We start from the raw sequence: 15,576 nt of genomic DNA, 5'->3' as shown, positions 1-15,576 counted from the left end.
CTTTACTTTTGAGGTGTATCCTTTTTTCTTTAACCCGCCCCTTTTTTTTAAAACTCCTTTAACTTTTTTTAAAACTCCTTTAAGGGAAGAAGAAAAGGAAAAGAAAGGAAGAAAAAGAAAAGAAAATAGAAGGGCAAAGTCTTTCAGTATTTCCAGAAGCTGCCTGTATAGAAAAGGGCCTGTGCAGTTAATATTCATGTGACTTGGCCTCAAGCACTTAATAGCCTCATTGTGTTTAGGTATAGAGCAGTGATTTCTCTGGAATTCCTAGAAAGGGAGGGGGAGCCCTCCACAAGGGCAGAGGGGGATCACAAGGGACCCTGAGTATAGGTTTTTGTGTGAGGAGAAGCATATAGGACCCTTGGCCTGAAACTGGATGAAAACATTCTTTCTTAGATAAATTTTAAAGTTGCATGAGTAATTTGTGATCTTTATTTTAAATAGTCGAACCCAGAAGTCTGTAGAGAGTGAAATTCTCACTTCACTTCTCATGGCCCTCCTTTGAGGTTGGTGTTCAGGGTTCTTTTGGCTCCTTTTGCTCTGCGGAATTAACTAATTACTTTTTTATTGATGCATAATAGATAAACATAGTTTCAAGGTACATGAGATAATTTAATGCATTCATGTAATTCGTAAAGGTCAAATCAGTGTACTTGATATACCCACCACCTTAAATATTTGTCTTAACTTTAGAAACATTCAAATTCTTCTCTTCTTGCTATTTTGAAGTGTACAATAGATTATTGTAGACGGTAGTCACCTTATTGATTTATTTAATGAAGTGTACTTATTTCAAGAATGAGCAGAAATAAGGCCTAGTATTATATAAATCAATAAGGTGACCATATATTTGTACTCATTAATCAACTTTTCTTTAATCCTCCATACCCCCCTACTCTTCCCTGTCTCTGGTAACCACCAATCTACTCTCTGTCTTCATGAGATCCACTTCATAGCTTGCACATGAGTAAGAACATGTCATATGTCTTTCTATGCCTGTCTTCCGGGTTAATGCATGCTGTTGCAAATGATAGAATTTCACTCCTTTTTTATGGTTGAATAGCACTCCACTGTGTGTGTGTACCACCTTTTTAAAATGAGTTCATTGTTGTTGGACACTTAGATTGATTCCATATCTTGGCTATTGTGAATAATGCTGCAGTAAACACGGGTGTGCAGATATCTTTTTGATACAGATCCTTTCTTTTGGGTATATACCCAGCAGTGGAATTGCTGGATCATATGATAGTTCTATTTTTAGTTTTCTGAGGAACCTCCATATTGTTCTCCATAGGGGCTGCACTAATTTACATTCCCACCGACAGAGTACAAGGGGTCCCCTTTGGTACATTCTCCCCAGTATCCATTATTCCCTTTTTGATAATAGTCATTTTAACTGGGGTGAGATGATATCTTATTGTGGTTTTGATTTGTATTTCCCTGATAAATATTAGTGTTGAGCATTTTTTGGATACACCTGTTGGCTCTTTGTATGTCTTCTTTTAGAGATGTCTGTTCACATGTTTTGCCCATTTTTAAATCAAGTTACTTGTTTTTTTGCTATGGAATTGTTTGAACTCCTTATACATTCTGGTTATTAATCTCTTGTCAGATGAGTAGTTTGCAAATAGTTTCTCTCATTTTCTCTGTTTGGAATTCCTGGGTGCAGACACCCACAGATATACTGCTTTCCCCTTTTTACGGCAGTGTTTCTTATTCCTGGTGCTTAGCTCTTTGCCTCCTTTATTAAACACTTGCCTTCTGTCAGTGCTGTGTGAAGCACTCTGTGGGAATTGCATCATTTCATCCTTGCATGAAGTTGGGACGGTTTTGTTCTCGGTTTACAGTTGAGGAAATTGAGGCAGAGAGTGGCTGAGTGCTTGTGCAGGCTGCCCCCACCCCAGCTGGTGGAGGCTGGGTTCTGAGCCACTTTCACAGCTGCCTCCCACAGACCAGAGCTCATGTCCCTGTGGCTCCTTTAGAGCTTTTGCGTGCCTTCCAGTGCTGCTTTCCATGCTGGAGGAGTACTGTGCTCTACTATATTTAAGTCGGCTCCTGTCCAGGCATTTTTTCCATAAGTTCAGCAAAGATTTGAGCCACTTGGCCCTGTGCTAAGAGATGGGATACAGCAGTAGTCAGGACAGATAGAGTTCTCGGCCTCAGAGCTACCTCTTCTTGGAAAAGGGACACAAAAAAAGTTGGCAGGAAGAAGAACAGCACTAGCAAGCCTGATGTGTTCTGCAGAAGAGGCAGCCAAGGGCTGAGCTATAGACCCGTGTGGGGAGGGTCTGGAGTGGGTCAGGCGACCTGATCCCTCAGGGTGGACAGGGACAGGACAGGGTGGATGGGGAGCCTTGGTGCTCTGAGGAGGCTACCAGCAGGGGAAGGTGGAAGGCAGCTGGGGCCACAGGTGTTTGAAAAAATTCCAAATACAAGGCAGAGAGCATGCAAAGGCCATGAGGGAGGATAGAGTCTGAGAACCTGGAGGAGGCCAGGCTGGTGAGCGAGGTGACTCCAGCATGGGACAGCAGTGTCTGGGCAGCCTGGAGAGGAGGCAGGAGCTACATGCGTCAGGCCTGGCAGCTGTTGCTGAGAAGTTGGGTGCATTTGAAGTACAGAGGGCAATGGTGTCACCTCATGGGCTCCCCAGAGCTAGGGCTGGTTAAGTGGGAAGCAGTGAGGATGCTTAGAGACAGGGCAGCTGAGTCCCAGTTCAGATGAGGGGCAAAGGCCTGGAGTTGGCAGCAGAGATGGAAGGGAGTGGATGACCCTCAGATGCTTCTGCAGCCAATGAGCTGGGCTAGCGGATTACATGGATGGAAGGCAGAAGAGAAAGTTAGGAATGGAGAGCTCTTGTTTCTGCCTTGTGCAGTTTGGTGGGTGCCATGAACTGGGGGAGAGGAGGGATTTGGGCAGCCACATTTAGGTTGCTTCCAGTTTTTCTGTCTTAAAGTGTGTAGTAAACATTCCGTGTGTGTGTATGCACGCGTGTGTATGCATGTGAGTCTTTCTGTAGGATAAGCTATTCCAAGAAGGATGCCTGTGCCTAAGACTAAAGTCTGAAAGCTGCTGCCCCCACTCCAGCGGGCCTCCCCATGCCTGTACAGTGTGATCCCACCTCCGGTTTAGGGGAGCCCTGTTGCTGTTCAGCCATCCTCAACTCTGGGTAGTCCAAGTCCTTTTAATTTTCAGCTATCAATTATAGCTCATGTGTTTGTATATGTCTCCCTGGCTCCTAGTGAGGTTTAGCATGTTTCACATGCCTGTTTTGCAAATTGTTTGCTTCTATCCTCTCCCCATTTTTATGTTGGGCTGCTTACATCCTATCTCTTATTTCAGTAAAGAAGAGATTAAATTCAGATTGTTGGCTGTGTGGTAATGGAAATATTTTGTCCCAAGGCTTTTTTTTTTTTTTTTTGGAGACGGAGTCTTGCTCTGTCGCCCAGAGTGGAGTGCAGTGGCACGATCTCGGCTCGCTGCAAGCTCCACCTCCCAGGTTCACGCCATTCTCCTGCCTCAGCCTCCTGAGTAGCTGGGACTACAGGCGTCCACCACCATGCTCAGCTAATTTTTTTGTATTTTTAGTAGAGATGGGGTTTCACCGTATTAGCCAGGATCGTCTCAATCTCCTGACCTCATGATCCACCTGCCTCAGCCTCCCAAAGTACAGGGATTACAGGCGTGAGCCACTGCGCCCCGCCGGCTTTTTGCCTGTCTTTTGATTTGTCTATAGGGTCTTTTGCTGAACAGAAGTTAGTTTTTTCTTCATGGCTTCTAGGTTGAGAATCTTGCTTATGAAGATCTTCCTCACTCAGATTTTATAACATTTTTCTTCTGTACTATCTCTTAGTAGTTTAGTAGTTCTTGTAATGTTTAAGGCACATATGGAAGGTGAGGATATGACCGTGGGATCTTACTGAGCATAAGTTGCCAGCTATCCATGATCTTATTTTTAATTTATGTGTCATCATTCACCTCTGGCTGCATTCTCTTACTTTTATTCTGTAAATGGACATGTCTGTTCCTGTATCTGTAAATCAGCAAGCTGAGTTCCTTGAAGACAGGGCCTTCCTTGGGATGATATTGCTTTACCTTACTGATGTGGAGGTGGAGTGGCCGTCAGCAACGTGAGGGCTTCCCTTTAAAGGAGATGGTGCATTTCTAACCCTTCTGATCTTCTTTTGGCTTCCTCAAAAATTTTTTATTTTCTTCAAAGGATCTCGTATGTATTCTTAAGTGTGTTGTTTTGGTTGCTTGTGCGAATTAAATCATTTTCACCATTAGACTTCCTAGGTGTCTTGGAGCTGCTGTGCAGAAGGGCTGGGGAGGGTTTGTAGTTTGCTCTGGGATCGCAATCTTACTAAACGTTCAGATTGGTTCTAATTATTTTTCAGTGCATGGTCTTACATTTCATCTGTAAATAGTGACGGTGTATTAGTCTGTTCTTGCACTACTACAAAGGAATACTTGAGACTGGGTAATTCATAAAGAAAAGAGGTTTAATTCACTCTTGATTCCGCAGGCTGGACAGGAAGCACGGCAGCATCTGCTCGGCTTCTGAGGCGTCCTCAGGAAACCTACAATCAAGGTGGAAGGGGACAGGGGAAGCAGACATGTTTTATGTGGCTGGAGGAAGAGGAAGAGAAGTGGGGGGAGGTGCCACACACTTAACCAGGTCTCTTGAGAACTCCATCACAACAGCACCACGAGGATGGTGCTAAACCATTCATGAAGGATCCACCACCACAGTCCAGTCACCTTCCACCAGGCTCCACCTCCAACACTGGGGGTTACAATTTGAAATGAGATTTGGTAGGGACACAGAACCAAACCATATCAGACAGTTCTTAAAAATCTTTTTCAATTTAACATTTACACCTCGTTTCTGTTTCTTCACTGTGTTTTCTAGACCCCTAGAACAGTTACATCTGATACTGCCATTGTGAGCTTTCCGGCCCTAATGTTAATGGGGATGTCATTTTTGCTTCTTCATTATCTGTGCCACTTGCCTGCTGGAAGTTTTGGATAGATGCTTTTTATCAGGTTAAGGGGGTTCCTTATTTATACCTCATCACTAAAAATCTTTCATTCCTGGCATGCAGGGGATTTTAAAAGAAATTCTGTTATCTTCTATGCTTTGGATTTCAGGCTCACTCTAGTAGATTTTCTTTTCCCTAAAAGGAAATGATAAAATCTGTTCCAGCAAGTGATTGAAAGAATCAAAATGAAGAGAAACTTTACAATTATTGTAAAAGTTTTCTATTTTTTTCCTTATGGTAGAAATGATATTTTATTAAAATCACAAACCGTGTGGCAGGGATTCATACATCCAGGTATCTGTTGACTTGCATCTTCGCTCTGCCATTGATTAACTGTGTGGCCTTGGCATATAATTACCGTCTCCTAGCCTTGGTTTCTGCATCTGTAAAATGAGGTAACAGTGCTGCCTCAAAGGATTGATATCTAGTTGTTCTTAATTAAAACCCACCTATCTTTGCATGTTGTGTTTTGTGTCTCACATGCCTTTACTTCCTTCAATTTGATCTTCAAAAAGCCCTCCCATGAGAGATTGTAAAGCATTTGGTAAGATTCTGACAGGTAATAGGTTGTCAATCAAGGGTGGCTGCCATTGCCCTGAGTACAGTTATCATAGCTGTCACCACCATCTTGGGTGGCATAATCTGGAGAGTCAGGAATGGCTGTGAGCCCTGGGATTCTAGTCCCAGGGATCCTGTATGCTCGATTGTGGAGTGAAGACACGTGCCCACTCTTGTTTCAGTGTAGCTTGTATAGCATGTGGTGCCATGATAAAAATACTCATGTTCGTATTTGCAGATTTGACTCTTCTGGATGAACAGTAGCATGTATTTTTGTGCCAAGTACACACTATTTTAACTACTTTTGCTTTAGGGTGCATTTTACTAGATGATGAGTAATTCTCCCTTAATGGTCTATGATTGACCATCTTACCACTTATTTTATTTTGTTAGTTTTAGGATTATTCCACTAGTTCTAAGAAAAAAACTGCTTGAATTTAATAGATACATACTACATTTCATTTATAAAGTTGTTTTGGATATTTATATTACTTTTAAGAGAATTAATCCTTATGATGTTTAATCTTTCCATTTAGGAACTTAGCATGTTTCCATTCATTTAGGTCTTTTTATATCTCCTAAGTAAGTGCTATGATATTTTATGGTTTGTATAGGATTATTCTTAGGGCTAACCTAAAATATGCATACCTATGTATATAAACTATTGTGAGTGTGGTCTTTTCTGTAGGTTTTCTGCTCAGTCGCTGTTCTGTGCATGTGTGCATGTGTATTTATCCTGCCTCTCACCGCTCTGCTGGCCTTTGGCTAGTTTTAGAGCAGTGTGCTGCCTCTTTCAGGTAGGCAGCCTCTGACCTCCCTGTGCTTCTGGTCTGCATGGCCGTAGGGGGAAGCACGCTCTCTGGCTAACCCATCTTTGTGCTTGCTCGGCTGGTGGCTCCTGGAGGCCCCACACTGAGGATTATTGGGCCTGTTGGTCCTGCTTGACCCTGAAATTGAGACCTAGATGGAGTCTGGGCCTGCTTACACATTTTGGCTAAGTTTTGTTGGTTTCAGTGATGGTGGCAGTTCAGAAGCTGCTCCCGGGGTGTCCGCGCTCTGCCCCCTGGCCATTCACTGTCTCTGTGGCCCTCTCCTGGTGTCTGCTGGTGGACAGGTTAGTGAGGGAAGAAGGGCCTTCCTAGGATTGGGCAGATGACTGGGTCCCTGGCAGCTGAGTTGCTGCTGAGCCTTTCTGTATGTTTGGTGATTTGAAAGTACAGCCGCTCTCCTATTCCACAGCTTGTGCGTCTGTGGGTTCCACATCCTTGGATTCAACTAACCATGGATAAAAATATTCAATCCCCCCATAAACAATCAAATATAACAATAAAACAATAAAATAATTCAAATAAAAACAATACAGCATAAACAATATAGCATTTACATCATGTCAGGTATTGTAATTAATCTAGAAGTGTTTTAAAGTGAATGGAAGTGTGTAGGTCATATCCAAATACTACGCCATTTTATACCAGGGACTGGAGCATCCTCTGATGGATTTTGGTGTCTCTGGTGTCCTGGAAGCGATCCGCCATAGGTGCTGAGAGATGATGTTGGCAGTGAGGTGGGATGGTTTCTGTTTTCGCTTCCATCTGCTGCCCGCTTCTGTGGGCCTCCTGTTCTATCATCTTCACCAGGAAAGGAGCTGTGGCTGCTGGATTTGCATTACTGAATGAAGAGGCCAGAAGATACACCTGATAAAAGTGGTGTGAAGTTTGGCATTTCTTTTTTTTTTTTTTTTTGAGGCAGAATCTCACTCTGTCACCCAGGCTGGAGTGCATTGGTGTGATCTCGGCTCACTGCAGCCTCGACTTCCTGGGCTCAAGTGATCCTCCCACCTAAGCCTCCTAAGTAGCTGGGACTACAGTCACCCACCACCACACCCAGCTAATTTTTAAAAGAAGATTTTTATTTGTAGAAACAGGGTCACGCTATATTGCCATAACTGGTCTTGAACTCCTGAGCTCAAGCAGTCTTCTAGCCTTGGCTTCCCAAAGTGTTGGGTTTACAGGTGTGAGCCACTGTGCCTGGCCTGTATTTCATAGTTGTTGTTTCAGCTTTAAGCTGTCCACAGGTCCTGGCAATAACATTCTGAAATTTTATAATTACTTTTTAGAAATGTTCTTTTAATTCCATTCTATTTACATATTTCTCAGTTTGTCTTCATAAGCACCCTCTTACTCTGGGAAAACACAGTCATCTCTGAGTCTCTGATATCAGTACAATATGGAGTTTAATTTTTTTGTTTAACTAAAAGTATTCTGTCCCCTTCTGAGAAGGCCTAGACTTCACTCCAGAGCTCTCTGGCCGAACAGGCTGAATACCCTCGTCATGAAAGTTAGGATTTATTGAGTGTCTAAATAGTCACTGTTATTACTCTAAATATTTAGTGTGAGAAAACTAGACAGAAGGAAAACTTTATATTAGCTCAGGAATTTTTGGAAGATACCAAAGATACTAAACAGAAATCAAGAGGCCCTTTGTTTCTGGGATATTTTGGAAGTAAGTTAAGACATTATTTATTTTTCCCCAGGTTAGTATATTCTTTAAGATCTCAAGTTTAAGTCGTATCTAACTGGAAACTGCCTAAGAAATCTCTCCTGACTGATAGGGAAATAGCTGAGTGAGCCCTTTAGACTCTGTAACTTCTGTCCAGTGGTCCGGGTCAGCGTGTGAAGTGTGCTGGTCTACTCTCAGGGTGTTGGTGGTCTGGGTGTCGGTGCCAGATGAGGCTACTGTAAACAGAGCCGAGAGGTTGTGTTTGCAGCAGGCTTTCCCCTGTGTGTTGATGGGCAGACACTGAGGTTATTGAGGAGGCATTGTATCTTACTAACTCTTCAGTTTATCAGGTTCAAAGAGCATGTTGTCTTTGTTTTGTCAACTGTAAAGACTAATATCAACTTCCTAGAAAATAGACAAAAATGGATGAAGTGGTGATGGGTTTGATAGGACAAGTATATTTCACTTTACCTCAGTGATGTATTTAATTTATCGTGCCCATGAGAAAAAGCAAACCTTTCAAGCACATGTCTTACATTTGAAGCCACATGCCTGAAGATGCCTTGGGAAGTGGTCCTGGGCATTTGAATCAGAATTGGGGAAAAGATTAGGCTCTCTAGAGATGGGACACACATCAGGATATGAGAATTAGCAGTGATTCGTATGCTGTTGTGATGGTGACCGTAAGTCCATTTCCCAGTGTTCCCATTGCCATGTCACAGACCCTCATACTTGTTTGCCCATGCACCCTTTTTTCTTATCTTGTAGTCACTTAAGCTACTAGAACTTAGAAATATTCTAGTCGACATAATCATCTTGATACTTTCCAAACTTCCAAATTCTTTGAGAGGGTTAAAGCGATACCCTTAATAAAATGCTTTTGCATAGGCAGGTGATGTTCAACTTTGATCAGTCTCATAATCATGTATCACATATCTCCCCTTTTGGTCCTAAAAAGACCAGCATCCCCTTTAAACATTAGCAAGCTTCATAGCTTGCAGGTGGCTGGTGTGTTTCACACCTGAAAATGGGAGAATTATTTGGCGTGTTGTAGTTAAATGATGAGTATACATTTGTTTAACGTTTGCTATACGTTGAACCCTGTCCTAAGCCTTTACATGCATTAGCTCATTTAATCCTAATAAAAGCTCCGTGAGAGAGATACTATTTTCATGCTGATTTTATAGCTGGGAACACTGAGCCCCAATGACTCAATAATTTGCCCAGACATCAGCCGCTAAGGGGTGGCATCTGGAGATGAACCAAGACTCTCTGGTGCCTGGATTTTTAGCAAGCATGTTCAGCGGGACCTGTTTCAAAAAACAGCCATTTGACTGGTCTTCTTATATCTGGGCCCAGGACTTCTTGATGTCAGGTAAGAGGCAGGGGCAGGTTTCATTTTCACCATTTAACAATTAGGAAAATTTAGCTTCTGACTCTTTCATGGAGGGATCTGTTGAGATCACCCACGTTGCAGGCAGGGGACCTCCTCCAGCCCAACAGCGATAGGAGGCTCCTGGATGGCACCCTTGCTGCATGCCAGTCACACTGCTAAGTCATTCTCTGTGTATTTCATTTAAACATGTTGAAATCCAGTGGCATTCCAATGCAGTGTATTAAAATCCTCAGTGAGGTGGGTTTCATCCCCATGCTCTGCAGTGGGACCAGAGCCTGGGAAGACCAGTGAGTTGCCCAGGTCACTATAAAGTCTCCTCTGGTAGGGGTTTCAATTGGTCTCCACCCTCTTCTCCATGCCTAGAACCCACCTGTGAACTGAGGGCTCTGCGCCTTGAGCTCTCAGTTCATAGGACTTGAGTGATGAATCAAAGATCAGAGCCAGAATTGGAACCCCAGGTCTGCCTGCTCTGCACCCCTCTCGTGGAACACATGTGCGCCATGCAGAGTGCCCAGCGGAATCTCTGCTGAGAACAGTACCAGGCATTGTGGGCTGGGGCCAGGTCTGACATGGAGGCAGGTTCCTGCTGGGTGGGCCGAAGGTTGTAGCCTGGGAGGACCCTGACCTGGGCCCGAAGTGAATTCTAGGTAACTTTGCCTTGCAAGAGGGCAAAGGTCTGTGTGCTTTGTACCCCGCCTGCCTTGGAGGCAGCGTGCTTTGGAGACGCAGAGATGTGTGGGCAGTGAGCGGAGAGCCCAGTGCATCTTCCCTCTGTCCTCTGTCTCTGGGCATCACGTGACAACTAGAAACCTACATCTTACGTAGTCACGTCCTTGTTTTGTTCTTCAGAACACTCTTAAATGATCTTCTTGGAAAAAAATATTCTTTCATGTCTGTTTTAAAAGTTTTATTCCTGGGCTCAGAGTATAAGTTCATTTGTATAAATTCTACGGAAGTTCAGTGATGGCCCGTTTGACTTTCCAGCTTTGGCACTGACCACAATGCTGAGCAGGAAGCAGCAGCTGCGGGCCCAGTGACTGGCAGCTCAGTGACCAGCAGCCCAGTGACCGGCAGCCAGGTCCTCACCTGGGTCCTCTCAGTGAAGCCAGGGTGGCCGCCCCAGCAGACAGTGCTACAGAGCCAACTCCTGACAGGTAAGCCCTATGCGTGACACTAGTCACTAGTGCCTTTCTTTGCAGGAGAGTCATCTGTTCAGTATTGATTAAGGTGGTCAGTGAATGCGTGTCACTGTAGGTAGAGGCCTGATACTAGAACCTTTATTCTAAGGTTCCCAAAGAGAGTCTCCCGTCTCTGTCCTCTCTCTCCCTCTCCTCCTTGGCTCGGCTCTGCCTGGGAACACCGGGCTGAGTCGGGTAGGGATGGGAGGACCTGGGCTGCAGCAGAGCCGTGCTGCGCACACTCTCCTCGCGGACATGCCTCTGGGCCTCACTGGTCTCCTTGTGCCCTTCCATACGGTGGGGGTGATGCTGCCTGCCTCCTGGGTCACTCTGGGCACCCCTCGTGAGCCTCAGGAGTTGGTAGCTGTTGTTCTGAAGGTGGGCTAGAACACAGTGTGGGAGGGTCTTGACCTGTGCCTTGTTGCTGATGTGTGTGTTGTGTGCCCCTGCCTCAGTCAGCACTGAGATTGGGGACCCTGTAACTAACGGAGGACCAGGGCAGTGTTGGCGCCCCTGCCTTCCTTTGGCATGTCAGCCTCAGGTGGCCCTTTCTGGGAATGGACCTTCTCTTTGTCCTGGTTGGCCCTGGGTGTGGGATTCTTACAGTGCTGTTGGCAGGTCTGAGATGGTAGCTGGAGATGCAGGCAGAGAGCTGAGGCCAGAACGGCTTCAGCACACAGACCTGCCGGAGCCTTTGCCTGCAGAGTGGAGGATGCTGTTAGCTCGGGCTTCCCCGCAGTATCCCGCAGACTGGCTGGCTACACAACAGAAGTTTGTTTTCTTATAGTTCTGGAGGCTGGAAGTCTGAGGTCAAGGTGACAGCTGAGTTGGTTCCTCCTGAGGCCTCTCTCCTGGGCTTGCAGATGGCTGTCTTCTCGCGGTGTCCTCACCTGCTCTTCCCTCTGGACCTGTGTTTTAATCTCCTCCTCCTGTAAGGACACCAGTTGTATTGGATTAGGGCCCACCTTTGTGACCCGGTTTTAACTTAGTGACCTCTGTAAAGACTCTGTTTCCAAATACAGTCACATTCTGAAGTGCTGGGGGTTAGGGCTTAACATAGGAATGTTTGGGAACGCAGTTCAGCCCAGGTCAAAGGCCTGAAGGGAGGCTGGGGGACCTGGGTACTGCCGGTCACCTTCCCTCATATCCACACCCTTGGTAGGAAGTTTCTGGGCTATCTTTTCCCAAATGTCTGCCTTATGTTAGCTTTGTGTTAGATGCTGAATGACATTTTACACATCCCTTTCTAAATTCAGAAGGTGCGCATGTGGACATTTTCCTTCTCTCCAGACAGCTCACACTGCCGTTGCTTTTTTTCTGAGAGTCTGTGTCCCTGCAGAGAGAGGGTCCTGGCGCCAGTGAGGAGAGGGAGCTGGAACCTCCTGCAGCTCCCGCCCTGGTCATGCATGAACCGTGACCTCCCCCACCTGCCACTGCCTTGCCAGGGAAGTGGGCTGTGCTGTTGGGATGGATTGTCTTTTGTAAAACAGGCCCTTCACCCTTCTCCTCACAGCATAGTTGAGTGAAGGTAGCAGACCTCCCTATCTCAGAATGGGTCAGAGAAAAAGCTACCGCTTTGTGGCCAGTGATAGCTCTACAGACCCTTCCATGCCTGAGACCCAGGGCAGGGCTCTAGGGCAGCTGGGTCCCTCGTCTTGCCTCTTGACTGCTCATTGCAGACGATGTGCAGTGCCTGAACCATCAGGCAGGTGTGCGAGCTTCAGGAAGGCAGCCCTGCGAAGCTGAATCAGGGAGTGCCGTGCTCACGGGCAGGTAGTCGCCCTCCTTGGACCCGTCTGCCCCTTTGCATTGCCCAAGATCCTTCATTGGTGACATAGATTTGTTGCGAGTGATGCTGAGATTCCTTGAGATTTGGGACGAGTTTTCTTTCTGGCAAGGCTTTACAGTGTTGAAGGGACACATCTGAAAAAGGCAAAAAGCCATCTCTCACCAGCCCCAGCGCCCACTTCCTGGATCACCTGACAGCCTTGGGCTTCCTGCCTTTTCTTACTGGTCATGTAATTCAAAGGGAAATCTCCTTCCCAGCCTCTGCATTCCAATTGCCTGATTATGGACTGCTTGGCATGGACATGGCATTGAAACAAAACTTCGTTTCCCACTTAGTCTTTGTGTTTTTGGCTTGAAATCTGATGATCACTGGCAGCTTACAGAGCAGGTCCACCTGTGTGGTGGCTCCACTCGGTGGGGTGCTTCCTCCGTCCTCCAGGAGGGAGACGCTGAGTCTGTGGTCATCTGTGGCCCCACTTGACAAGTTTGAGCCCCTTGAGGGGTCAGCAGGTATTGAATGAGGCATGGTCTTCCAGGGAGTGCTCTGGGAAGTAGTTTCCAAACTTTATAAGCCATGAAACCTTTCCTTGACTTGGGACTCTCAGATGGGCTCCCTCTTGTCCAACAAGAGAATGAGTGAATGTGGGCACCCATTTGGTACCTGGCACTGTCCAAGTGCCGGGCACCATGGTCACAAGATGGCCCCAGCTCCTGCCTGCAAGGAATTTATTTTTGGTAGAAAGATATCCTGTTAAGAACTCACGTTTTGCTTGACCTAACAGTTGAAGCCCAATCCCCTGGGGTTTCAGAAAGATGCTACAAATCAAAATAATAGAGTCTGAGAAGAGCTAGTTATTGTCAGAGTAGACTTCAGTTTGCAGAGTGTCTCAGATGAGGGCACCCAGGCCTGGATGTGGTGGGGCCTGAGGTGGGAATCCCAGACCCTATAGTGACGGGCCATGGCACTAGACTTGGGGGAATCAGCTGGGCCTCAGGGCAACCCTCCCACCGTCCTTCGCTGCTCACTGCCTCTAAGAGCTAGCCCTGTTTGTTTTGGGGTCAAGGAGGGAGAGGCAGAAATACGCAAATGGTCCTAATGGTCTCAGTTTCTATTCGTTAGCTCTTGGGCCCAGAGAGACCTCTGAGCGTTTCCCTCAGGCCTGTGGTTCCTTGGGGACCATAGCTTAGCTTTCCTCTGTCCGCATTTTTGGTTACTTGTCTTCTTCTCATGGGAGAAGTTTTAGGGGTTGCCTGGGGTTCAAAGCATCACATCCCCAAACTCAGTGTTCATGCAGCAGCTTCTGCCTTGTGGGGCTCAGCCTCAAGGAAAGAGCTCTGTTCTCCTGCTCTTGGCCCGTGGAGACCGGCCCAGCTGCGATGGTACAGCTCTTGCTGGGCTCTTACTCACACAGGAGGGCAACTCTCATGGCCCTGCTCACCCTTGGAATGCAGTCAGGGGAGGGCTTATTATCATGACACCAATCTACTTTAGCGACACAGAGCTTGGCTAAGGGTAGAGACCATTTCTCTGGCCCAGATGCTCTGATGCATGGTTCTTTCCCATTTATAGGACAGTTTGAACTAAAAAACTTTCAGAAACTAACCAAGAATGGTATGCCTTTCACCTTTCTCTTTCCAAGGGCAGGAAACTTCTACAGTTGTGCCACACAACCGTTTTGCTACTCAAGGTGTCCCATAGCCTTTCCCGTAGGAAAGAGAAACTCTTAAGTACCTTGATGTTGCCTCAGCCTTCCTTTTTTGACATCCTCTCAACTTTTGGCTTCTGTAACTTGAGCCTCCCTGAATCTCCTGTTTATCATTTTCTATTTTTGTAGCCCCTCATTTTTTCCCCCCAATAACTTTGCTTCACTGTCCTCCCCATAGGAGCCCTCTCAACATTCTTCTGTGGAGTTCTTATTGTCTTGTTTCTGCCTCACGTGGGGCACTTAACCTGCACACCCTGACTCTGTGGTTTTGTATGAGCTTCTCCCCACTGGATTGCGCTGGGAAGCTTGGGTCAGGCATCATTCATGCCCCTTGGCATCCTTGATCAGCCAACGAGATACCTCAACAGTATATTTAAGTAAAGTGTCTTTAAACAGAAACACATAAAAAGAGGTTACGTATTGATTGGTTGATGAAAATGTGACCGGCTCATAGAAACCTAACTCTGTATTTCCCCTAGGGCCAAAGACTCACCATTCACTAATTCAGTGTTTGAGGTGACTTTAAAGCCCTTAACTATACCACAAATAAGGAGAATCACTCCACTTGTTCTTGGTCACCAAATTCCTTGCTATCCACCTGCCCCCAATTGTTTTCATTCTTTTTTTAACCAGCTCAATTTAGATACAATACATTGAGCACAGTAAACTGCACATATTTAAAATGTGCAAACGGATGCATTTTGACATATGTGAAACCATCATCAAGTAACCAAGGTAATGAAAATATTCATCACTTCCCACACTTCCCAGTGCCCCTTTGCAGTTCTTCCTTCCCACCCTTTCACTGGTCTGTTTTCTCTCAGTATAGATTGCTTGCATTTCCTAGAGTGTTGCATAAAGGAATCAATTTATTTTATCTGGCCCCTGGCTATTTATTTTGAGATTCGTCTATCAATATTTCACTCCTTTTTAATGCTGAGTAGTGTTCCATTGTATAGATGCATCACAGTTGGCTCATTCATCCACTTCTTGATGGGCATTTGGCTTGTTTCCAGGTTTTTGCTGTTTCAGACACAGCTTCTGTAGATTGCTTTCTTTCTGTATCTGAGCCTCTTTCTAGGCTTCTAGGAAAGCAGTGTCCTTCCTTTTTTCCTTCTTTTTGGATTGGATTTCTTCCTGCTGAGGTCTTGAGTATCTGGTTTGGACATGGCTGTGGGTCTACCTGGAGTCTGAGCTCTGGCCTGATACAGAGGGGTAGGAGTGGTGAGGAGGGCAGTGTCCAAGGCAAGTCAAGGCTGGGACGTGGCGTCTCTCTTGTTGGTCAGTGAGCTCTCGGTCCCTGTGGGTCACTGCCTTCATTCATTCTTGGCGAGTCTGATTTGCAGGCTTGGGGGCCAAGCGAGCCACTGTGGACCCTCAGAGCATATCCTTATTTATTGACTCCATTCACG

General features: G+C 45.8%; 1 protein-coding gene across 31 annotated transcripts in view; it reads left to right on the top strand.

The window, feature by feature from the left end:
* GRB10 (growth factor receptor bound protein 10) overlaps nt 1-15,576 on the top strand; it is a 203,427-nt gene that overhangs the window by 27,028 nt on the left and 160,823 nt on the right. For 14 of the 31 annotated variants that reach the window (XM_024357835.3, XM_063815394.1, XM_024357836.3 and 11 more), the window contains one exon: nt 10,477-10,646. The exons of 10 other annotated variants lie outside the window; for them this stretch is intronic. Coding sequence is in view for 2 of the 21 variants with exons in the window: in XM_024357836.3 (XP_024213604.1) it covers nt 10,477-10,646 (170 nt within the window). In the remaining 19 variants the exon portion in view is untranslated. Of the gene's footprint in view, nt 1-7,343; nt 10,647-15,576 lie in introns of those variants that run through there. 7 more of the 31 variants (XM_063815384.1, XM_063815385.1, XM_063815391.1 and 4 more) reach the window with 5 other exon arrangements.

The sequence above is a fragment of the Pan troglodytes genome, chromosome 6 (genome assembly GCF_028858775.2).
Source record: "Pan troglodytes isolate AG18354 chromosome 6, NHGRI_mPanTro3-v2.0_pri, whole genome shotgun sequence".
In the NCBI taxonomy this organism is placed as follows: Eukaryota; Metazoa; Chordata; class Mammalia; order Primates; family Hominidae; genus Pan; species Pan troglodytes.
This window is presented reverse-complemented; position numbering and strand designations above follow the sequence as displayed.